At 43.3% G+C, this 24,468-nt stretch overlaps 1 protein-coding gene across 1 annotated transcript in view; it reads right to left on the bottom strand.

The window, feature by feature from the left end:
• Nucleotides 1-318: 318 nt before the first annotated feature.
• The window catches only part of PPP1R1C (protein phosphatase 1 regulatory inhibitor subunit 1C), a 52,729-nt gene continuing 28,579 nt past the window's right edge, over nt 319-24,468 (bottom strand). The window contains 1 exon segment of the mRNA XM_059820671.1: nt 319-407. Within this exon segment, the coding sequence (XP_059676654.1) occupies nt 319-407 (89 nt within the window).

The raw sequence follows: 24,468 nt of genomic DNA, 5'->3' as shown, positions 1-24,468 counted from the left end.
ACTCACATGCCGTAGTTAAGCTCTGGTAGTACTGATGTCAGGTCGCTAACACATTTGCAAATTATATTTATAAGTCATAGAAAATGAAAGAAAAAATGACTTTAAAATAACTATTTTATCTTCAGGTATAAGGATCACAGAACAAATTTGCAGGTGGCTGTAAAACCCAGCCGAGGGCGCTCCCCAGGGAGCCCCGGCGCTGCCGGCACACCGAGCGCGGCGGTGCGGGGAGACAAGCAGTGGCGAATGGTCTGATGCACACACGGCTGCACAGTCCAGTTACTCTCTGTGATGGGGCTCGAGGCAGCTCGGCGCTCTTTAATGGCCCCATTCCTCTTCCCTTTCACTAACTCCCTCTTCTTCCTCTGGAAACGCTGAATCACTCTGACTCTTCAGATGCTTAATCCCTGAAATAAAGAAGTGATGGTTAAAGTTGTGTTAGCTTGTGTCGGACATTTTTTTCCTGAAGGAAGAAACAAACAAAAAACCAAGCTCATGGAATGGGTTTTTTAATGCCCGTACTGACTCCCTTTTTCACAAACCTCTTAGTTCAAACAATACTACAGTGTATTGCCAACAGAAATATTCTCTTCCTTGAATATAGGCTCTTAGGAAATTTATCACATTTTATTGGAAAAACTGCTGAAAGACACCTTGTAGAACAGAACAGTATTTTCTTCTCTTTTTTCCTTGGTGGTCTTTGATCAGCTTAGTATTGCCCCTCTCAAATAAGTTAAAACTTTTCAAGACTCAGACAGTAGACATGGGAATTATTCTACCGGAATTTCAACTTGAGCCTTTTTCTGAGATTGATCTGCTGAAGGTCATTGCTCACACGGACCCAGTGCCCCATGGTCACAGCTTCCCATGTGCACCAGAGGTGTTCTCCAGAGTGTGTCCCCATAGTCTGTACACGACTTGCAGAGCAAAGAGAGCATTGCACCCGACAGAGAGGGAACTGCTGGAGCCAAAGCGGTGACAAAGTTAAATAATTTCTCACATGGAAAATGTATTCTGTTGACCTTTGAATACCACGTGGGGCTGGTGAAAAGTGTAAATACCTATCACAGGATATTTGGAAGTTTAGGTTTGAAGAAAGTTATGAAGTCCCTGCTGCCAGCTGGTTTCAGCCAGCAAGTGAAGTTAGCTCTATGAAAATTAATCAAATTGCAAAGTTGTTTTCCCTGTCCCATGTTCAGTACAAGTGAACAGGCCACAGTGAATGGGCCTAATCCCATCTTCTCAGCTCCATCTTGGTGTGATAGAAGAATTCAAGCTAAAAAAGGAGGCAAGATCAAGCTGAAAAGGTGAGAGAGAAGAGAGACCAGAGAATAAGAGTTGTTATTTTCAAAAAACCTAAACAGCAAATGCAGAAGATAGATAGATTGGTTTCTGTGTCCCCTAGTTTTTAACAAAAACTGTCATAGTGGGAACATAACGGTTAGTCAAAAATGTGTGATTTCAACGAAATGTAAGCCTGAATTAAGTTTTCTGGTGTCATTACTGTCATAACACGAAAACATTTTTGGTTTCATTACAGATCATACATAGTTCTACTCACTATTTCTGTCAGGAAAAAAGCTTCCCTTATGCATCAGTTCCTCTGTTTGATGAGGAGAAATTGCACCCCAGTTGCTTTAGATAAACACAGCTGGATAATCAAACACCCCACTGTCATAGCACTTGCACAGGTACAATTTTCAAAAAGGGGTGCACCCTCAAGGCATACAAGGCAAGATCCAGATTACCTCAAATTGTGAGGAAGAGAAATTGCTGGTGTCGTGGCCCCAGAGCCACTTAACCTGGAAGTTCCTATATTTCACTGTTTATGTCCGCACCACTCCAAAATATGGGATAGTTTTTTTCCAGATACACTACTTAAAAAAAATTTCAGCATAAATTATTCTAGTTCAACAAAGTTACAAATAGCTGAAAACAGGATCTTATAATGGGTCTTACAACAGGAGTGCAGCCTGCTCCACTTCCAACAGAAGCCCATCTGTGCTGGGCTCTGGGATCCTCTCTTTTTCTTTTTCTCCACACAGTACTTGGTTCCCTGGGAAACTGTTTTTCAGATGTAAAACAAGCAAATGAATTAATGCTCTCAAGCCACAGTACTTGTAAGCGTGCCCTGCAATAATCAAACCATTTCCTATTAAGTAACTGTGATACATGAAGAAACACTTAGGGTGCTCAAGCTACCACCAAGCTCTTTAGCAACGCTCTTTGGTAAGACAAACACTTTAAATATGATTTCACCTAACCATAGGTTAATGGACATTAATTTCAAAATTATATTGTGTTTTTAGGGCAAGTTTGTCTCCTATTGTTTATCTCTGGACTTACAGAGCCATTTCTTTCACATTCACAGTACCTGTCTAACAGCTACTATTCAGTACTTCAAACAGGAATTTCTAAGAGCCAGAATATATAATTTTTTAGGGAGTTTTTCAAAGACAAAAAAGGGAAAGTTATGGACAGAAAAGAGGGCATGTGATAGACAGTTAGTATGGTGAAGCTTCATGGAACGGTATTTTTGGTAGGAGTGAAGGCTTTTAGCTATGTGGTTTAATTGCAATATTCAATGTGAAAATTGCAGGAAATGGAAAGGAATGACATCAATGAGCATTATCCATTGATTTTCACATAGCAGGCTACTGTCAATCTTATTTAATGATTTTTTCACAACCTCCGTTCTACAGCCTGCCTTCACCTCTGCCTATCACTTCATGCCACACTGTCATCTGGAGGTAAAGACTCGTGGTGGTTTCTGCACTGACCAATAAGTGCACAAGACCTGATGTCATTATTCATAAGCCTCAAGATGTTCTGACAACATCAGGTTGTCAGAATTAACTGACCCTATATGTGGCATTATGAAGTAAGACACACAGCTACATAATGATATAAGTTAGCATGGATCGACGTACAGGTAATGAAATTCCTATCAGTAACATGTGAACACGCATGACAGAAAAGGCTGGTGGCTTTCCTGAAAAGATACATTTCATGCACAAAGCGTCAGACTTTTACAGTGCAAAAAAGTCTGGGGTAACAAAAATAATTAGTTAAACGATAGCAATCATACTCTTAGATTAAAAGCGTCTCTCGCCACATAACATTGCAGTAACCCGCAGTGGCTGCCGAGGGTGGTCAGAAGGCGTTGGAGCTGGGCATGCCCAGGAGCACGCTGGCACATTCATCCACCGCTCCTGCTCAGCTGAAACAATTCTAGAGAAGAGGCCATTACAGGGGCTCTCGAGTGTCACTCCAGCAGGGTCATTCAAGCTGTGTGCCCTGCCCTTTGTCAATACGAAGCAAGTGATAAGCAGGTAGCGAGGTGGAGAAAAAATATCCAGAGATATATTTTTGCTAAGCAAGTTGGATCTATTGATACCCATTATCTTTGTTTAGCAATACCTAAATTGTTTTCTGAAAGGTTATATTCTGGCTAGAGATGGAGTGAAAACTTATTACTCAGGTCACCCCAACCATTTTTACAACTGCTACTATGGTAAGGTTGATTTATTAGAAAGGATGTTTCCTTCTCATCTTTTCAATCTTCATACATCAGTAACACAGTTCATGCCCTCAGCTTTCTCAAATAGTAATCAAGAGGCACCAGAACTTTGTTGTTTGGGGTTTGTTTCTATTCATCGATAAAGCACTGTAGTAAAGGTGAGCAACAAATATAGACTCTAAGATTTTACTCATAGAAAAAAACCAAAACAAAGCGAGGATATCTGGGGGGATGTATGAGGGATATTTTAGAAGATCCTGTTTGCACATACAGCAGATCCAAGTGCAAAACATCACATTGTTGGTTCCACGTAAGCTACCCAACCTTCATAATGCTAGTTGCAAATAGGGAGGGCTGCAGATGCTGATCCACAGAGCCACCCTGTCACAGCAACGTCCCTTCTTCCAGGCAGTGGGTAATGCTGAATTTGTGGGCACCCTCACCCTCCTGAAGCGCTGTGCCTGCACTGTCCTGACGCCATTTCGTTTCCTCTCACTGCTCTGCCCCCAGCCTGGGTCGCCCTGCCCTGCCCCGCTCTCCCCTTTCGTGCGGAGGTGCCTCATGGGGTCCGAGCCGTCCCGCTGATCCCGCCAGTCCCCGCTGGCCCTTCTGCCTGTGCGTGGGCCTCTGCGCCCAACCCGAATGCTGCTCCGCAATGTCACGCCCTGGCTGGAGCTTTGCTCTTCGCCCAGGAGGTCTGACAGCAAAAACCCCCTTCCAGCCCAAAGGCTGCCCCTTCTCACCACTCCCTGACAGTGATTTCATACCCACAGGTTGTTCAAACTCTATATTCTGCCTTAAAACAAAGCCTGTCTGAACACTGCCTCTTGGTTTCTCCCCTTTTTCCCCCCCCTCCTTTGTATGCATCTGAAGTCAGCAGCACAAGAATTGTTTTTCCTCAAAGGGCTCACATTTCACTGCAGGTAATTCAATGCAATTAATGCTGATGAAGACATCCTTAATGCCAAGCCGTATTCAGCAGACGTGCACTAATACACTTTGAACTGGTAATTCTTTTTAGATGAAGTCACTGCCTCAAAGCATATTTCTAGATTGCTTATAAATTATGAGTGCAAGTGGGACAACTTTCTGGCATTTTTGTGGTCACATAATAACATCTATGCTGTTTATTCAACAGCTGTCTTTTTGCTTCTCTCCACCTGACCAAAGCACCAGATTAGAAGGCTAAGCAGTGTCACAAGATATGAAATAACCAAGTGTTCCTGAATTAAATATCTCCTGGAAAAAAAAAATTGATTTGCGTAATTAAGGCAGCTCCCTATCTCAAGTAATTAAGGCAGTTCCCCATCCTATTTAACACTTCTTCCTTCACGCCGCTTCACTGTCCAAGGAACGGTGTTGACATTTACCAAACTCAGGATTGAAGTCTGGCTGGCAATTTGAATTCCCCATAGTTTGAAGGGTTATTTAGTTTTATGATTTGGAGCTGATCCTCTCTCTATCAAAAACACATTTCCAGATTTTCAGAAAGCAGCAAAAGTCGAAGCTGAGCCACAGACAAGGCAGCCTGATTTTCAGAGTTTCAGAACTCAAATCACTTTGAAATTATCAAGCAAACAAACCTGGCTGAAGAGGATAATGGCCAAAAAAAAAGTCTACTTTATGCCAATCCTAAATGAAATGTGTTCTGGTTCCCTAAGAAAAAATGAGAATATCAAAACAGAAGTCATGTATTCATGCCACTAAACAGTAAAAAGAACTTTTCTTTTTTATGGAACATTTTGTTTTTAATTTATCGGTCAAATATATTTTGAGTTCTCTGAAACGCCTTCCTCATCTTGTTTTTCTCCCAACTGAATTTTTGAATTAGAAAAACCACAGAAAAAACCAAAACTAATGTCATGAAAAACAGCATCCACCACCGGTCTTTGGCTAAGTTGGGTCCAGTGGGAGGCAGTTGTGAAGGTGACAGAGCCCAGAAGAGCTGGCAGGTCTTCAGAGGCAGCCTCCTCCCAGCACAGGGGGTCCCGTACTGATACAGGAGAACACGTAGCTCTATCAGCAGACCAGCTTGGCAAAGCAGGGACACCGTGACTGAGCTCCAATGCCAAAAAGATGACGTGTACAGCAGATGAAAGTGGAGACAAGGTAAAAATGAGGTATAGAAAAAAATGCAGGCCCACAGTACAGGGATGGTGTTAGGAAGGCTCAAGCTCAGCTTGAGTTGAAACTAGCAAAGGGTGTCAGGGGCTATAGGAAGAATTTCTTCTCCTACCTTCACAGTAAAATAAAAACAAAGAAAACATGGGCCTGCAGCTGAATGAGGTAAGCGATCCAGACATAGACAAGATTGAGGAGGTCAATACCTTCTTTGCCTTGGTCTGGACTGAGAAGGTCCACCAGGCCCTTGTGCCGAGGAGGAGAGGAAAGGTTGAGTCAGGGATCCCTTGAGAAATCCTGACCCGCAGAAGTCCATGGGGCAGGTGGGCTGCACGCAAGGGTGCAGAGGGACCAGCTGCTGTCAGTGCGAGGCCATTCTCTGTCATCACTGAAGGGTTGTGGGAACCAGGAGAGGTCCTCAATTACTCACCATGCATTAGGCTGTGCCTGCAATACTGTATGTGCCCCCCTGTAAAAGAAGATGTTGATAGACTTGTTCAAATCCAGTGGAGGTCACCAAGGTGGTCAGGGGACATGACCTGTGAGGAGGGGCCGAGAGACCTGGGCTTGCTCAGCCAGGAGAAGGGGCAACTTTTGGGCACCTAACAGCAGCCTGCCTGTGCCTACCGGGAGCTTACAGGGAAGATGGAGCCAGGCTCTTTAAGGAGATGTCTGGTCATGAATTGGAAGAGAGGATATTGTGACTGGATATAAGGAAGAAATTATTTCACTGAGTGTGTTTAAGCACCGGCGTGGTTTCCCAGAGAGTCTGTGAAGTCTCTGTCTTGGGAAGTTTTCAGTACTGGACTAGACAAAGCCTTGAGCAACCTGGTTAAATTTGGTGCTGATTCTGCTTTGTGCATCAGGTTGGACTATATGCTTTCCCAAGGTTCCTTGCAACCTGAATGACTATATGGTTTTATGAAACCAAAACTCAGTAAATCCATCTTATAGTTTATAAAAGTATACTAACATTAACTGTGTGACTGAAGGCTACGTTTTGGCCCAGGTGAGAGCTTCAAATGCCTCCTTTCCCTGGAACAGAGATGAAGCATCTAATTGCACCAGTCGGACTGATCTCAGGAATATGGTTTCTTTTCACTCCTTAAAACCATGGGGCCAGACTAAATCAGTATTTCAGTACTGATTTTGGGAAACATACAAACTCATAATTAGGTTATCTGGCCCAGTGTGATCTGTATATACATATATGTGACCTATATATACGTATACATGAGCTATATATGTTTGTATTTGTTCCCAAATACAAGGGACGAAAACAATGGGATTAAGGGGTTGCATTGGACCAAGTGCTACTGTATTTCCAAATTCAAGGAACATGGAGCATCTCTTGCATGTGACAGATCCACAGACAAAATCTCACATAGAAATCACGTCCCAGTCATGGCCCAGTGCATAGAAATGTCGAAGAAAAGAATTTCGTTTCCTGAGAGGGAGGCACAGGAGTGGGCTGTCCTGCAGAGCAAGTCTTAGCGCGCCTGCTGCCGAAACGGTGCAGCTTTCCGCCAGGGTTTCCGGGGTGGATCGTCTCTCTCAGTTGCTCTCTGCTGGTGCATGGTGCCTGAGGACTGCTGACTGTCATTGTAGTTAAAAGACTACGCTTGCTGCCTGCAGATGTAACAGATTTAAAAACCATATACTCTGGTAATATGCACTCTTGTTACAAAAGGAATTGCTTTCTTGCTCAGCTAGGCATCTGCACAATGGAAGTAACACAGACTCTCAACACTTCACGAGATACTTTGCCAGACGTTTCCAGAAGTGTTGGGTGCTCCATGTGGGGAAATGTGCTCCCTTCTGCCAGTCAGTGCTAGCGGGAGAGTAGCACGGCTCTCCCTGCGACAGGCAGTGCGGTGCAGCTCACCTGGGCACCCTGCCCAGCCCAGGGCACAGTCCCCGGCTCCAGGGAGCACGCTGCTGCGAAAGGCACGAAAGGCTTCCTGCTGTTGCCACCTCCAGCAGAAGCCGAGGACCGTCAGTGCCTGCAGGAGCAGCTGCCTGGCAGAATCCTCCTTCACAGGAGCCGAGCAATTATTAAATGCTTTTCCTCTCTGTGAATTTCATCAGTTCAACAGAATACAGCTTAACCAGCCTCCATTCTCAGCATTTTCTGCTTCATAAAAGTTTAGAAAAAGCAGCTTTAGTCATCTTCAAAGATGCATTGTGAGGTGCACACCAACTACACTTCCATATTTATTTAAATGTAAGAATATGTGTCTTGTCTTCCCTCTGCCCCGTTTGGTGAAAGTATCAGATATACAGCTGTCACAATTGGTCATGGAAAACCTCAAAGCTTACCCCATGCACACACTCTGGAAACACATATCCTAGGTACTTTGACCTTCTTGATTAAAAATTCAGTTGTTTGGCCAGAAAAAATTAGTTCCTACTGTATATTTTTTTTTGTTTTAAACAGCTGAAATACAGAAGGGTATACACTCCATGCAAGAGCAGGATGGTAAACCAGTAAGGAAAATGCTATAGTTTCCCAAATGTCTATTTTGAGCTTTCTCTTGTTTCCTCGTTGCATAAATGACCTGCTATCTACCTTCCTCATCTGTACAATCAGTTCCTGAAACATTTAATCCATTTTTACTTAATTGGTTGGTTTAGACAACTCACCTTGCATACAAGTCAGAGTTCAGTGCATAAGCTTTTGTTAGAAACCCCTTAAAAAAATTAACCCCATCCTTAACCCGGCTTGTCTCTCCAGCTGCTGCCCAATGCTTCCTTCTACCAGCCAGCTCACCAAAAATGATGCTCACTGTCTCCACCTTAACTTTTTTGTTTTCTTTTTTTTCCTCTCACTACATCCTCCACTTCCTTTGATCAAATTGCCCTTGGACTCAGCGTGAAAGCTTTCTGGCAAAAAGTGCCTAGTGATCTCTGTCTTCATCTTTTCCACCTTGATGTCTTTGCCTCTCATACTTCTTTGCCCTCGTTCTTCTTCCACTGCTTGTAACACTTTTTTCATTGCCACCTTCTGAAGGCCCTTTTCCCCTCACTCCAGCCTCTTAGGATGGGTGGCAGAGGCTGCAAGCTTTCTTCTACAGTACTCCCTATCTTCAACAGTGTACTTCGCAAATACAGAAATAATAAGCACCTTTATAAAGGCTCTGATGGAAAGAGTTTGTTCCTTCTGTCCAAATTAAAACTCTAGAGTGCATCTTTGGTGGAACCTTGCAGAAGTATAAGCCATCATCTCAAAGTGGTCAAAAGCAAGCTCTTGATCTCCACTCCTTTCCAAAATGATTTGTTCATTTACTGTGGACAACACCATCATTTTTTTTCTGACATTCAGGCTTACATATTTCTGATCTCCACTCTTCTCCAAATCCAGTTTTCATCCAAGTCTTGCACATTTTTCTTGCTTAATGTGTCCAATATGGTCTTTAGCATTTAATCAGTGAAAACATTCATGGAAACTGTCCTTACCCTGGGGTCTTCACTACTACCACATCTCCTTCTCTAGGCTTTATAAACATACCTTTGCTCCTGCATTCAGCATTCTGCAGCTACAGTCACCTGAATCATTTCCCTGATCACCTCCTATGGCACCACTGAGCAACTCTCTTTCCCTCTTGACTTCCCTCCTCTGATTCCCTCCAAGATATTTCAGACTGAGGGTAGCTATTTATGCTTTCAAGGAAAATTAAGTTTCTTCACATATTATGAGCACCGCCTGCTCTCATCTCAAATCAGGAACTGATACAGCTTTTAAATGAGCATTTTCATCCTTTCTCCCATGTTGTACTGAATGCTGCAGAGATACAACTATCAGCCTCCTTGGCCACTTCCAAGTCCTCCTCAAAATTCCCAGTTATGGAATTTGAGACACAACCTGAGAACATTTCGTTTGCCAGCATGCTGAGACAAAGACTGTCGCATTTCTCCCTAACGCTCTGTATCCGTACCTGAGTTTGATTGCTACACCCCAGCTGGGAGTTCCGGGGTGCAACAACCGACTTCTGTTAAATGTTTGAACAAGGTTTAATGCAGCATAGGCCTAATCCCTGGTGTTGGTTCCTATGTTAACATCATTACAATATGACAAGAACTGTGGCGTACAGTGATCAGTGGGGGATTACTGAGTATGAACCAATTGCTAGACCACGACTGGTATTTGTATGCAAACAGAAAATGTGTTTTACATACCTTTCCTTGTGTTTCTTCATTCCCACCTACAAGAATGGCTTCAATCTGCCAACCTGGCAGCAATTAATTCATCCACTGATGCTCATGTTCATAAATGACACCGGATCCCCTGTGCCAGGATGCTAGCCCTGCTTCCAAGCGGACCCAGCACAAGAGCAGCAGCCTAGCCTTGCTGAGGGCAGCAGCCCTGGTGTGTCCCAAGGCAGCCACTCTCTTGGGTGGTCCCTGAGCCACCAGTGGTCCAAAGAACATCAAAAAATAATCTGTGAAGTGACAGCAACAAAACACACTGACCCAGACCTTGACAATTCCCATGTGTGTGAGTGAGCAAACAGAACAAAAGTGAGGGAGAGAAGAAAAAATAAAAGTAAATCGACACGGAAAACTGTGTTTTATAGGTGTGGGCAACTGGGAACAGTCTGCTTGATGCAGTGTTTGGAAGTTTCCCAAAAGTTAGGTAGTTCTTTTTTGAGAAAGACTGAAAGATGCTGCTCTGTGGAACTATGTCAAAGGACTCTCAACTGTACTTGTGCCTGTAAGCTTTTGTTAACCACGGTTTCACGGCAAAGTAATACTAAACACTTGACGCTTGATAAATGACATACGAAGGTCTGCCCTTACTCCTGTGGTCAATGAGTCTGAACACAATCAGGTCATTTGTTATTACACAGGGCTTGGGCCCATTCCTCCAGAAGTTAATGAGACTTTCCCCTACTGTTTTCAAAGAAAGAAGGGTCAGCTTTTATAATTGGTCTTAATTCTCATTTATAAAGAAGAAATAAATTCAAACAGCTACTGTTTATTTACAATGAATGTATGTAAATACTATAAATTAATGTTGTATGTGGCTTTAAAGTTTGAGGTGAACAAAGTTTGAGATAAACAAAGTGACACAACAGAATTGGCACACTAGGTATTCTCAAACTCCTGTTTAGATTATCCAAGCAAAAGTGAAATCAGGCTGTCACTCTGTCCTTTACAGCTGATGGAGTCTTCAAAGACCAGCATACATGGTGGGCCTTCAGCGGTTAGAATAAGAAGAAACTGAAGCACCAGTGTGGCAGTTTAAACTGTGTTGACATTTTAGCAAGCTATAAATCAGCAAAAAAACTTGGGTGCTGCATTATTTTATACCTAAACTCAGGCTGAGAAGGAGGAAAAAAATTTCATGTGTCTGTTATGATTATGAGACCAAGATATTACGCAGTCATGCAATTTCACCTACTTTTTTCCTTCTTCTCTAATGTGCATCTCTTTCACAAGTGCTGATGACTAAATCAAAACAAATGATCTGAAGCATTGGCAAACATGACGGGTTTATGACGGTCACCTATCTGATCTGGAGCAGATCGGATCACCAGCATATCTAGTAGGTCACCATGGCTTCATAAATGTTTGTAAATGATCATTCGGATACCAAGCAACAAGGGTTGACTGGTTTTGTAAATGTCTGCTGGTTGTTACTAACTCTTCTCTTAGCTCCAGCCGTACAATGCTCAGTCCTCATGGTGAGTCTTTTAAATGACAAATTTTAGGGCTCGTGCCACTTTCTCCACAGTCAAAAGACTCAGTGTTAAACTATCACAGTGAAGACTGTATGAGAGCAGCAAAATTCATGTCGCAAATGTCTGGCTGCTTTCCATTTTATTCTCTCACACAGCACTTTCCACTCCATTTTTCCCTCTCAGAAGTCGCTTGAAGCAGCACTGGCTCCATAAGACTAGCGTGAAGGAGCTGCTTCAGCACAGAAAGGCTTTTGTCGGTCCTCCGCAGGCTGGCCAGAACACGCACTGGAGACAGAGATCAGCTTCGCTGTGGCTGGAGGGACTGCATCTCCCACTTACAGCAGCCAAAAGAGTAAACAGAGAGGCTTTTGTCACCCCAGGCAACTTCTGCTAGTATGTAAACATCTCATTTTGCTGGTTGCTTCCTTTCCTCGCTAGCCCTCAGACTGCAGAAGTCCCCCAGTCTTCAGAGTTCAAACGAACAGCAGAAGCCCCCGCAGTCAGCTAAGTGGATGTTTCAGCCTGTAGCAATCTCAGCCCAACACTAATTCACCCTTTGGAAAGCCAGAAAACATTTCTCAGCTGATTCTGTGGCAGATGGCTTTTGGTCAAAAACCTCAACAACAACTTGAGCAGAAAAACATGCAGAGATGACTTCCACATTGGTAAAGAAGCCGGACAGGACCGCAGGACTCCCCTCCTGCACGGCACGGGTGCGCTGGTCTGGCTGGGCAGCTGGAGGCTGCAACCAGGAGAGGATTAAAGCTTTTCAGCTGACATTTTTTCATCCCAGTTTTTCATAGTTCAGAGACAGACCTAGAGCTGTTGATAAGTGTGCTTGAATTCAACCAATGTAGGTAGATCTTCAAAGGTGCTGTGCTCTGATGTGTCCTGGGAAGCTTGTTAGACGGTCGAATCACCCCTCAGAAAGCAGCTGTCTGGATCTCAAGCTTTACTGGGCAGTACGTTTATTTGCTGGAATTGCTAAACCCTCACTTTTAACACTAGCACCATCTGCAGATAGGCGGTTCTCTGTCTAACAGTAGATCAAAATCACAGGACTGGCAGAGTTGTTCCCTTATGTCAAAGGATCACAGTAATTCCATCAAATATAGGACCACGTTTTCAAACCTGAATCAGCTGCTCCATAATAACAGAACCCAATAGCTCTGCTACTGTCACAAACTATGAATTAGAACTCACTGGCCTTAAAAGTTTACGAGTAGCATTTTCTAAGCATGGCTTCTTTACATTAAAACGTCTTACATTTTCCCAGGCAACTTCTGTCATTCTTATAATTCACCACATGCTGCTCCAGGCTAGTTTATCTTTCCAGTTTGAGACACTCTGTAGGCTGACTACCTTAAAATAAACCGTGAGGGAAAAAGCAAGAAATAGGTTTTACAGCTAGAAAATCACATCAGTCAGGACTTGGGAAAGCTGATGCTAAAGACAATATGAAACGATGCTTAATATTTCAACTGCAGCATGTAAGTCTGTTTAGAGGTAGGGACAAGACAAATATTAGATAGTCTGCTATGTACAAAATAAAACAGCGTTATCATCCTACCTGCCATAAGTTAAGGAAGGGAAAGATTAAGGACGATTAGATAAATCTGAACTTTCATAAGAAGTCTTAACTTCTGCATTCTAAAATATACGCCATCATTCAACATAAATTATGGATCAAGCACAGAGTTAGGTTGAAGGGTGTGCTTTATGCCAGAGATTCAATTATATAAAAATAATGGTCCTTTCCTAGCCTTAAGATCAATGAGCATTTACAAAAGTGATCCTGCTCTTGTCTCTAGGAACAAATGCTTTGTTCACAGGTACTATTCCTTTTGCTGAGGATAAAAAAAAAAGAGTTCTGGTCCCAATATGTTAATATATGAAATGATGATTTATATGTGAGAAAGGAAATTGAGTCTCATACCAATTTAATTTCTTCTAATCTCTTGCTGCCAATAGTGACAACCAAGAACATTTTCTCTTTTTTAGTTTTTCCTTCACCAGGTCTTAATGGGAAATCTCTGACCTGCTCCCCTGGCCACTTCTCTTACTACAGCACAGTTATTCAAGCCTTTATAATTTCTAATGAAAATTAGAAATGCATTCTTCTCCAAAACTGCTGTTGAGGCTGCACAAACCAGTCTTCAAAGCAAATGCACAAGCATTGCTAAGGGATTTTACTTCAGCAATTAATTCTTGGGGAAAATACTGTATTAGAGACCCTCGACTGAGTCTGAGCTGTTTGGATGTTAGGTGGGCTGAGACTTGCACCCAGTTGGGATGTGAGGTAGCTATGGTTGGCATGATATGGAAAAGTACACTGTGACAGAATAGTAGCATGGGGTTTTTTCATGCAATATATTTTAACTTCAAATTAAATTGCTTCCATTTGAATGGCAACTTCCATTAGGGTTTAAAAAATTTAATGGCTGGCAGAGGTCTGTTTATGGTGGGGACAGATGAAGCAGTATGCCACTGCTGAAAAATCTGCAACAAAGGTAGTGTGTGGCACTGGTGGTGCCTCAGATGCTGGGGAGAGCTGCGACAGCCGACCCAAAGCAAGGCAAACCCTCTGCACGCTGCTGTGCTGGCAGCACATGCGACAGAAGCAAAGTAAAAAAGGAAACTGCTGCTTAACTGCAAACTTTTGAGCAGTAAGAACAAAGTGCAGCATTTTTACCTATGCTTTGCTTACAGTGGCTTGCTTCCAAAACAAAAGAAATAAGTGATATAAACTCTAATTAATAAAGCAGGGAAAGGAAATCTTATACAGGAAAATAACCTCTCAACGTGTGGCAGAATCACTGATGACAATAACAATCACCTTGTCCCTCCCCAGCCCAGACCCTGCACAAACCCTTTTTTGTAGAAGATAATTTTGTAGGTTCCCTTTAAAAAAAAACAGCAATGTCAAAAATAAATGTACATAAATAAAAGAGAATAGGTCCATTCCCTTCGTGAAAACAAATATTTGTCTTGCCATAATTTTGTGTTTGGTTGGGTCTCTGGATGGCAAGGCAGGTTTTTTTTTTTTTAATTCCAGGTATTAAATCCAGGAACATTTATAGATGTAGACTTTAATCATGTGGATAGGATTCTCATCCTGATCAGCTCTGTTTGTACTGCTCAGGCAAGCCTTTGCACTGCCATACAGCTGCAGTTCACACCCCTTTGGGCAGGTAAAGGCTTACTAGAAAGTTTCTCTGCAAAACTTAACTAACCTGTGTAGGAAGAAATGGTTTTATGTCCTAAATATGTATAGAATTCTGTTAACTATGAAAGGCAAGCTTAAAAAGTAGTGTATAAGGAATAAGAGGACATAGGTACTTCTGCAAGATTGAACACCACAGCAGACTCAGGAGATATGAGACATATAAGACCCCATCCAGATTGGATGTACCAGGTATTTGACAGCTGTGATTGATTGGATTATCATACAAGGACCAGCAGTTAAATTTAGGTCCAGTCACAGGTCAGATGTAGACAGAATCTGGGATTAGATTTCACCAAGATTTTAATTATGGCCCTTTTGCTAGAATATATAACTGGAAATGTTCAGCCTTAGTTACGTGGGGCCAGTGGCACCACAGTCTCACTAGTTTTGGCCATGCTACCTAGCGAATGTTTTTGCTCAATGCAGAATTAATTGTTAAACATCTGGGAGGTTTTCTTTTGGTTTTAAGCGCAAAAATGTGGGATTCTCCTCCTTGTTGTAATAATGATAAACCCTGTAGAAAGGTAACATGGTCAAAGCCGTCCTTGCTCTACCTCTGCTTCCTAGGTCTTTATTTCCCTTGTTTCCTGCTCACTGCTGTGGCAATGTAAGGACTGTCCTTGTGAGATGTCCAAGGGCAGCCTGGGTTTGTAGCTAAGCACAGATGCCCACCTACCTTTAGGTACTTTAACGTTGAACGCACTTGCCTGTGATTCCTTATACGGTCAGCAGAGAGAGAGACTTCCAGGGCTTGATTCTTCACTTGGCAGCCTATAACAAGGCCAGGGTTACTCCATGCCTGACTTGGTTTAAGCAGGATGGATTCAGGCCAGAGCATTTATAAAAACGACAATAGCAGACTTCAATAGCTGAATATTTGCATTTGCTTGGAGCCGTACAATTTCTGTGTGTTTGTGATTAGAAAAAACCCTGCAATTTCACCATTTCCTTTATGAGGAAAAAAGGGAAAAAACACTTCACCAAAACATTTAATATTAACAGTATTGAAACATTTAGTTTTGCCTAGTTTGTTAAACATAAAAATCTAGACATGCTATAGAAAAATTAATTAAATTTTTTACACAAGTTCAAAACGTAAAGGAAATTAAGTTTTTTGCATTCAAAACCTTACTGAAAATGCTTTACGTAACATTTTCATCCCCACAACTTTATGAACCATTTCCGAGCAGCTGTATTTCAGTTTTCTTTAGGCATTCTTATCTGACTTCAATGTTAATGGACAGCATTATCCAGCTGCTCTCTTTTCTGTGGACAACTGCACTGTGGCTCTACTTTTTTATATTTTGGCTGACATGGGGATTTTTCTGAGGTCGTGAAACCTAAACATCCTGAGGGGAGAGAATCCTTGACAGGGAAGGGGAGGCTGTAATACTGAGAAGCAGAAGCCTGAGTACACAGTGGGGTGAATAAAGTCCTGCGTGTAATGACTGAGCGGCTTTTGCTGTTTCACAGCTTCTTCTGTTTCACCCCCAGGCCTGGCATGGTACCCTGAGCATTCTGTTTGTTTTATATTCTGGATCCATATTTTCTATTTTTGTTATTCTTTTCGTGGCTATTATTTCTTACCATGATCTGGGGCAGATACAGTGCAAGATTTCTTAGTGGCAGATTTAAATCTCTTGCTGAATACTCTGTGCAGCCTGAGATTTTTAGGGTGTTGATAAAAAGCTTTCCAGTGAGTTGTACTTTTTAAAATTAAGAAAGGAGCAAAATCTTTGCTGGTCAGCCAAAAATCCAAGGCGATGTTTCTCTGTCATACATCCATGTGCTGTGTGGCTTTCACTTTTAATTAATCCAGTCTGTTTGGTTTCTGTCAGAAGTCTGTAAGCTTCTCTGTTAATTTGCTGATTAATCCCCTACTGAGTCATATTTATAATCTTCATTGTGATCCTTCTTACGATGACAAAGGAGATAGGACTTTGGCATCAGCGTAACCTGACATCAGTAATATTGTAAACATTAGAATGAGCTCTTCTTTTCTTTTAAGTATTTTATAAACACCTTCAAAATTACAAAAACATTGTGATGATTAAACAAGTGATTGATAGGTCAGTGTTTACATTAAATTATCCCCATCGCAGTTGCTTCATGGGTGGCATATGAATAGCAGGCAATTACCATTTTCTTTATATTACAGGTACTGTAGCTGTAGTCCTTACATCCAAGCAGGAATCTGTCAGGAAGAACGAGCCTTTTCAGTTTTCACCACCTCAGTGTCTGAACTGCTGAGATCATCTCAAAGGCAGCTGGGATCCATTTCAGAAGGCTGAAGCTGAAGGTGGCTTTAATCCTTCCCCTCTCCCTCTGCAGCAGGCATTTCACGCCAACCAAAGCAAAGCCTACAATATGAGTTACGAATCATGTCAGCCTGGCTGCCTCGGAGCACCAGATTATTTCTGGAAGATGAGAGCCAGTCCCTCTTCTGGTTTTATTAACACCCCCTGGGGCTGGAGAGGTTTTTCTCATGTTAAGAGCAAACTTATGTGGGGCTTGCAGCCTGCCCTAATCCTAGTTTTTGATTCTGACATATTTTCACCTAAGACACAGTATCGCCCAGATGAAATGACATCTAAAGAGCTCTCTTACTGAAGTAGGGAACTTACTACCATAAAATAAGATGTCATCCATCAGCCTGAAAGGTGACATTCTTGTATGGGCAGCTGCAGGATGAAGTTTTTATTGTGCTTGTCATTACTGATATGAAAGGTTTACATTTCGTGAATAGTAACTAAAATAGCTATTGAATCACAGAATTGCTGAGGCTGGAAGGTACCTCCGGGGACTGTCTAGTCCAAAGCACTGCTCAACGCCCGGTCAGCCAGAACAGGTTGTCCAGGACTGTATGCAGTCAGATTTTTAATATCTCCAAGGATCGAGATGCCACAAGCTTTCTAGGCAACTTGTTCCACTGTTTGACCACTCTCACAGCAAAAAAAAAAAGTTTTTTCTTATATTTAAGTTGAATTTCCTGTATTTCAATTTGTGCCCATTGACTCTTGTCCTCTCGTTACATACAAGCTCCTCATTTTCTAGCACAGAGAAGTGTAGCCAAGGGAACTGTGCCTATCATTACTGTTTCATAAGACATAACTGTATTTAAATGTAAAATTGCATCCCTAGTCTGGAAAGTAACTGTGTAGAAGAGCCAGTGTGGATGGTGGATAGATTTCCTTAATTTTCAATACTGTTCCCAGTGTTCAACATAGGCTTTTCCAAAGAGCCCATGCCCCTAGCTCCTAAATGCATGCTGGCCCCTGAGAACCCAAGTCTTGTAGGCTGCAGCTAAAAACCACACTAAAGAGTGCCAGGAGGCAGCTCTGGGCTCTGGCCTACACTGGTTGCACTGACTGACCATTAGCCAGGTCCCCAGTTTTGCCTGTGCCAGCTAGCTCTTGCCCAGAAAATTCCCAGCCTGGCTTAGGGACAAGCCAGAGATCATTTCCACTGGGTATTTTGGATGACCCCCCCATGGTTTGGGTGCATAAAAAGGTCTGCAGCATGGATGTGAGCTGTGTGGAGCCAGCTGGCCTCAGGACAGAAACAAACCCTTGTGCAGATGTAGCTGTGGGACCTTACACTGCTAAGCGTTTTGCAACTTGACTGTCTACCTTGTTCTCCTAAAAAATACACTCCTAGGACAAGAAAAGCGTGTCTAGCTCCTTTCTCTCATACAACAGTTTCGTAGGTTTTAGATATGCTCAAAAGCGTTGGTTTTGACCTTGTGTCCAACTACAGCTCTTCAGGCTGAGTAACTGATACACCCAGCGTGATCTCTCACCATTTCTACCTACTTAACTTCACCGTCAAGTCTGAGATTATGCAAATATTTGTGTGTGCTGAAATCTCAGACACACCAGGCTGCTCTGAAGGAGCAGGGATAGCACAGCTGCCTGTAGGTTGGTGCAGCTCCTTGTGGAGGCTGAGATTTGGTATCAAAGCCGAGAACAAACACCATGAGGTCCTGCAGCACACAGCAACCTCCAAACAGAGGCCCCAGGCTTACATGGGGTCCTCACCAACCTGAAACCGAGGTGGGAGGCCAGCCTGGGCAGCGAGGTGGCCTTGTCCACCATCACGGCAGACAGCCTGGCAGGGTGCTGGGGGCGCGGGGGGCACGGGGAGCTTGGCCCCTTGGAGCTGGGCTACCTCAGCAGCCAACCAGCAGCCAACCAGTAGCCAACAAGCAGGTGCTGCTTGCCTGCTAGCTGGGGCTCCTTCCGGAAGGTCCCCCAGATGCAGGCTGATGCCTTTAACCCTTAAGAGATGGCCGGCGGTCTGTTAGGTCCCACTACTGCAACCAGCAGGAAGGGGAGGGAGCAGGTACCCCTGCTAGTCCTGACCGGGGCCTGAACTGCGTCCTCGCACGCTTGCTGGTCAGGGGGCAAGTGGGAATGAGGAGTCCTGCCCCCGGCACCTGGGAAAACGAAGTGACCCTTTCCCACACAACACCAAATCAGAAACTTCTAGTCAAAAACTGTTCTCCAAAACTGCCCAACCACAGTGAATTCAGTGGGAGGCAGAGAACAGCATCGCTTTGCTGCAAGGAATGATTTTCACGGAGTAAGGGTACAAATCCTTTGAATCAAGAGAGACAAATAAAACTTAGTGATTTATAGTGTTTTGCACAATAATATAGGTGGGTTTCCGCACTCCTAAAAAAAAGCCCCACAAAACCATTTCGTACATAATGCGTATGCACAACCAGGGTGCTTCTCTGTTACGCAAATTCAGCAAACCCAAAGTCCTAGCCTGGACATCAGAAGGGGTCTATGACAGTGTCTCTGCACTGATCTTTTTGGGGAGGAGAAAAGAGAAAATGAAAACAATGAAAGGTTTATTTTGACATCTTTAGTAATATTTTAAATGTTAAATGTTTTCATTTTAACTCATTAAGCTTACTGACAACTGAAAGCCCACCAAATTCTTATGTTTAAGGGTTTTTTGATTGCTGGTGAGTTAAAACCCAATATTAAGAAATCAGTTATTCAACATAAAATGCAGTCACCACAAACTATTTGCATTACAGTAGATACAACCGGTGTCACTTTGCAGCTGCCATGGGCAGCAAAACATCAGGGGCAAAATCTTTAGTGGCTCTTTATTGTGTGAGTGACTCGAGCTTGCGAGGAACCTACCTCTTCTGGTTCGCCTAAGGCGTCAAAATACCCCAGAGCCAGCATCCAGCACAACCGGAATGTAATTACACCGTGGAAGCAGACTAACTGGCACTCATATGAACAGACAGAGCCTGAAAACAAGTCTTGCTCTCAATTTTTCTGGAAAGCACAAACAGTAATCTAGGAGAAAGAGTACCAATTTAATGAATTTCATTGTGGAAAATACAGGCAAATCCAGAAAAAGTAGACTTTTCCCTAAAGGCTTAGACACATTCATATCAGAGTCATAGCTTCTGTAAAGGTTAGTTTTAACACTCTTCTTGCTTCTGATCTTGCTACGAGTGACTTTGAAGAAAAGTCAGGCTGTAACCTCTCCAGGGATTTGGGGAAAACCGCTGGCATGCAGGTGAAATGTAGTAACAAACTAACAGATTTCAGTTGGAAATTATAAATTGCAGTCCAAATTTAATATAATTCCACTCCTTCTCCTATAACCTTTCTGGCCTGTTTCCAAAAATTTTCACCGTGCTTCTTTAGAAGAATGCATTTAGCGCTTCCCCAGAACCAGTGGTAACCGGGAACTACAGCCGCCCGTCACCAGGGGGAGCGTGCGCCCCAAAAATCCCATTGACTGCGCTCACTAACAGCTTTCGTGGGGACTGCAAGGAGATTGAAAGCTGAACTGGCATAATTCCTCCTCATTGCTGAAAGAAAAGGAAAAACCTGCTCCCTACCTTTGCCTTTGGAGGGGAAGGCTAGCCTGTGGGTACGCTGCTATCCTGGGATACAGGCAACCGCTCGCTCTGCCGCCCCGGCCATCCAGCCCCTCTTCAGCGGCGTTTTCACCGCCTCCAGCTCGTCTCCGTTCAGCTGGCCTCATCTTTTTTGATGTCATGTCTCAAACCGGACACAGTCCCAGCTAAGCTGGGTAGGTGTGTGAGGGTTTCCTATGCCTTACCAGCTGCTCTCCAGCTACCAGTGCAGGTTTGGTGTGTCCTGTGTCCCTGTCACCCAGAAAGAGGCCATTGCAGCGAGGAGCCCACAAACCTGCAATGTTACCAGACACGTGTGTACACGTACTTCTGGCTGTGTGTGCAACATACGCAGTAAAGGTGCACCTTGAGCTGAGAGCAAACATTCTATGTTTCTTTTTTTGCTTCTGAGTGGGCATTAGATCCCGCAATTCCTTTAAATGTATTCTTAAAATTAGTTACTCCATAGATTGCTCGGAGCCTGCTGACAATCTTCTCCGGCTATAAAAGACCCGTCCGTGGAATAACATTGGTTCACAGGTTGGGTGTGAACTGAAAAACCTGAAAAATCCTCCCACTGTTGCAAGAAAAATTAGCAGCTACACCAGATGAGAGCTTTTCAAACAACATCCTTCTGGCCTGTGCAGCTCACAGGAAAATGAATCCCTTTTCAGATCCATATGCTTGCTGCAGTATTTCCTGTGTTTTTCTGGTCACATTCACACACATAATTCATGCAAGTGTTCAGTCCTAGCTGCGGGCCTGAAAGGATGTGGTTGAAATCTTCAGGCTGCTCATGTTCTTGTCTCCATGCCAAAGCTCTGGTGGATGGTTTTGGGAACTCTGTGTTCCTGCTAAACTGGGCAATGTCGCATCCCAAGGGGTGAAGGAAGGGAGAAATTACAGAGGGGAGGAGAACCACATGGCCTTCTTCAGAAAATTTTCGCTTTTCAATAAATTCAGACTAATAGGCATCCACTTCAAAAGGAAAAAAAAATAAAATCACAAAAAAATCAGATAACATCCCTACCACAAGAAACCTAACACAGATGGTCCCTGAGAATCAGAAGCAGGTTTTCTCTTAGCCTAATTTTGGTCTAACCGCAGAAATGAGGACCACATTATTCAGAGACAGAGACATCACAAAGCTGACACACTGCTTGGACATTTACTTGGGTCAGAGTGAAACCTGATGGTAGAAAGTAAAATAAGTAATGTCAAGCTATCGCCTCTGGAAGAGCAGCTTGTGGGCAGGAGCTGCTCTTGAGGAAATCGTTGCCTTTTTCAAACCTCCCCGCCCTGATCCCAGGAGAAGTGAGTGCGGGTGGTGGGAGCTCTGCTGACGGGCTGCGAGCCTGCCCCTACTTACGTGTGCTCACAAGGACCAGCACAGTTGATGGAGTCTTAGCTGGAAGGTGGTGGGATGATGTTCCTGTACCAGTCACTGCTCAATGCACGGTGGTGCCATTCACGCTACACAAATTCGCGATGAACCTTGGGCTTGCCTGTAGGTTGTCATGCTGTCTTTTGACAGGTTTGCCTTTTGGGGGTGTGGAGATTTTTATAAATGAAATCTGACTTTGTGGCAAGGCGACATTAACAGACGTAGAGGAACTGTAGAAATACGCACTTAGATACAAATGCAGGGAAGGTTTTTCCTTTAAGGGCAAATTAAATGAGACATGAGCCTGCATACTATGGAGGCTTTTTGGAAAAATGCTACTTAGAGAGGTATCTCTAAGTACTGTGCACTTGTCATTACACTGTACCTATCTCTATCTCCAGAAGACCCCAATATAAACCGAGCCAGCTCCCCCACTGCCTCCCTACGTGCCAGACCCCCCCAGCGGTGCTGTAGGAGGAGCGTGCTCTCCCCAGTGGAGCTGATTCGTGGCACAGAGCTGAGGAGGGATGGGGACTTGACAAATACACTTGCCCCCGATGTACGCAGTCCTGAAGCTCCTGTCCAGGAGCCCAGGAGATGTCAAACGCTGAAGAGGAGCAGCAGCGGGAGTAGGCAGAGCCTGCTCCCATGTAATCTGGGCCTTCATTTGGTTATCTTGCTTGGGATCAAATTCAGGATTTTAAATGCTTGAGAAGAAAAAAAGGGGCAATTATTATTTATTACAACAGGACTCACTGGAGTCAGTGTCTGCCATGTGGCTTGGTTGTTAACCTCCAGTGTAGAACATACAGCTAAAGCCAGGAAATAAAATTTAATGCCCTGCCAAATGACTGGCTTCATAGGAACCTTACATCTTCTCCTACAAAAATATTATCTTTTCTTCAAGAGCTGTTTCAATTCAGAGCACAACACTGCCAAAATCTTTGGAATTTCACTATAAATATGTCTTATGATATAAAGTAACCAGAACAACACATGTTGCCCTTCCTGGGCTTTCTACTTTATATTTTAAAATAAGTACTAAGTCTCCCACACTCTCTTTCTATAATATTTTATGCTGTTATCTCTTAAAAGGTTGACTTTTTAATGTTGTCTGTTACTGCTTAGAAGCAATTAATAATACTATGATGTTTACACTGCTCTATATTTAGTACAACAATGCTTAATAACACTATTTTCAAGTCATAAATGCTGTTTCATGGACATTTGTAAGATTACCCTTCTATCATAAAAATAAAGTCATACCCTTAAAAAGACGTCAGTTTAGTATTCATTGCATGAAGATTACAAAGCACTATCAGATACGTGGACTTTATGCTGAACCGAATGAAGTCAGTGGAAATACTCCCCTAGACTTCGGTCATGTTGGATCAGGCCCTTAGACCACACGTGGTAATTTAGGGACCAATATTAGTGCTCGACACAATCTTTTCTTTTTCACACACCAGGTAATAGTGGCAGATGACAAGTTATAACACAAACATCCCAGTTTTGCTGTAGAGCAGATGTCAAGTTTAACCTCCACTGAACACCTCGGTCTCTCTAACGATACTGTGGTATTTATTGCAGCCAAGGCCAGACCCATTTTGAAGCAGAAGCCGCCAGCTGTGTGAAATGAAACGTATTCAAAGCTGCCAACAGTAAGAAATTAAATACAGACTGCGGTGGCATCTGCCAACTTTTTGGGCAGTAGCAGAATGGTGGCAGCCAAATGAACTTGAGATGGCAGCAATCTAATGTATCCCATTCACCAACTCAGCGATTCACTAATTAATTTAGCTCAATTTTTCTTTTAAATTGTATCGACTGTCGTCATACTACGGTACATGTCTGAGGAAGGAGAGAGGAGGGTAGAGAGAATGACAAAACCAGACCAAGCACAAGAAGGTAGAATCTTGAAAAAGTACAGTACCATAGCCAGGAATTTGTTCAACGCCATACTACATTGTGGTGTGGTTGCATCGAGGTGCAGTCTGACTAAGACATGGGTAAGAATGGTATATAAATGAAGAGAAGAACGAGTTTTGAAACCAAAGCTGCACCTTTCTTTTGTGACCTCGTTGGGCAAAAGGGAAAACCATAATGATACAAGACTGCAGCATGAGTTTCCTTTTCCCAGTGCTTCAGGAGGTCCTGGCAGTCGTGGGACTTCCACCCATGAAACTAAATGCACTGATGGCACTTTGTCACATCACAACACGTGAACAAACAAAAGCAGTGCATGTGAATAATGAGGCAGAGCTTTGCCTTCTGTTACCCAAGAAACAACGTATTGAGATAGCTCTTCTACCCGGAATGGACTGAAGAATGGGTGTCACCAGGCTAAAGAAAAGATGCTGCTCCAGGAACACTGCAGCTCTGCTAAGGGATTAGAGGAGGACTTGGCCCCAACCTCAGGGATTGCTTCAGCTACTGAACGGTGCCTGCTTTTGTGGAGCAGTCCTAGCCATCCGCCCAGTATTTATCGCAGGCCTTTAGCCCACTGGAAAAGCAAGGAGGTCTGAAATACACATTCAGGACCGAGAAGATAATTGAAAACCATCTCCTTCTTTTGTCTGGCCTCGTAGCTCATGTGCAGCACAATCACGTTAAAATTAAAAGGTAGGTACTTTGTCCTCATTGGAG

Source organism: Gavia stellata, chromosome 8, assembly GCF_030936135.1.
Source record: "Gavia stellata isolate bGavSte3 chromosome 8, bGavSte3.hap2, whole genome shotgun sequence".
NCBI classification, from domain to species: Eukaryota; Metazoa; Chordata; class Aves; order Gaviiformes; family Gaviidae; genus Gavia; species Gavia stellata.
Note: the sequence above shows the minus strand (reverse complement) of the source record. Positions and strands in the feature narration are given on the sequence as shown.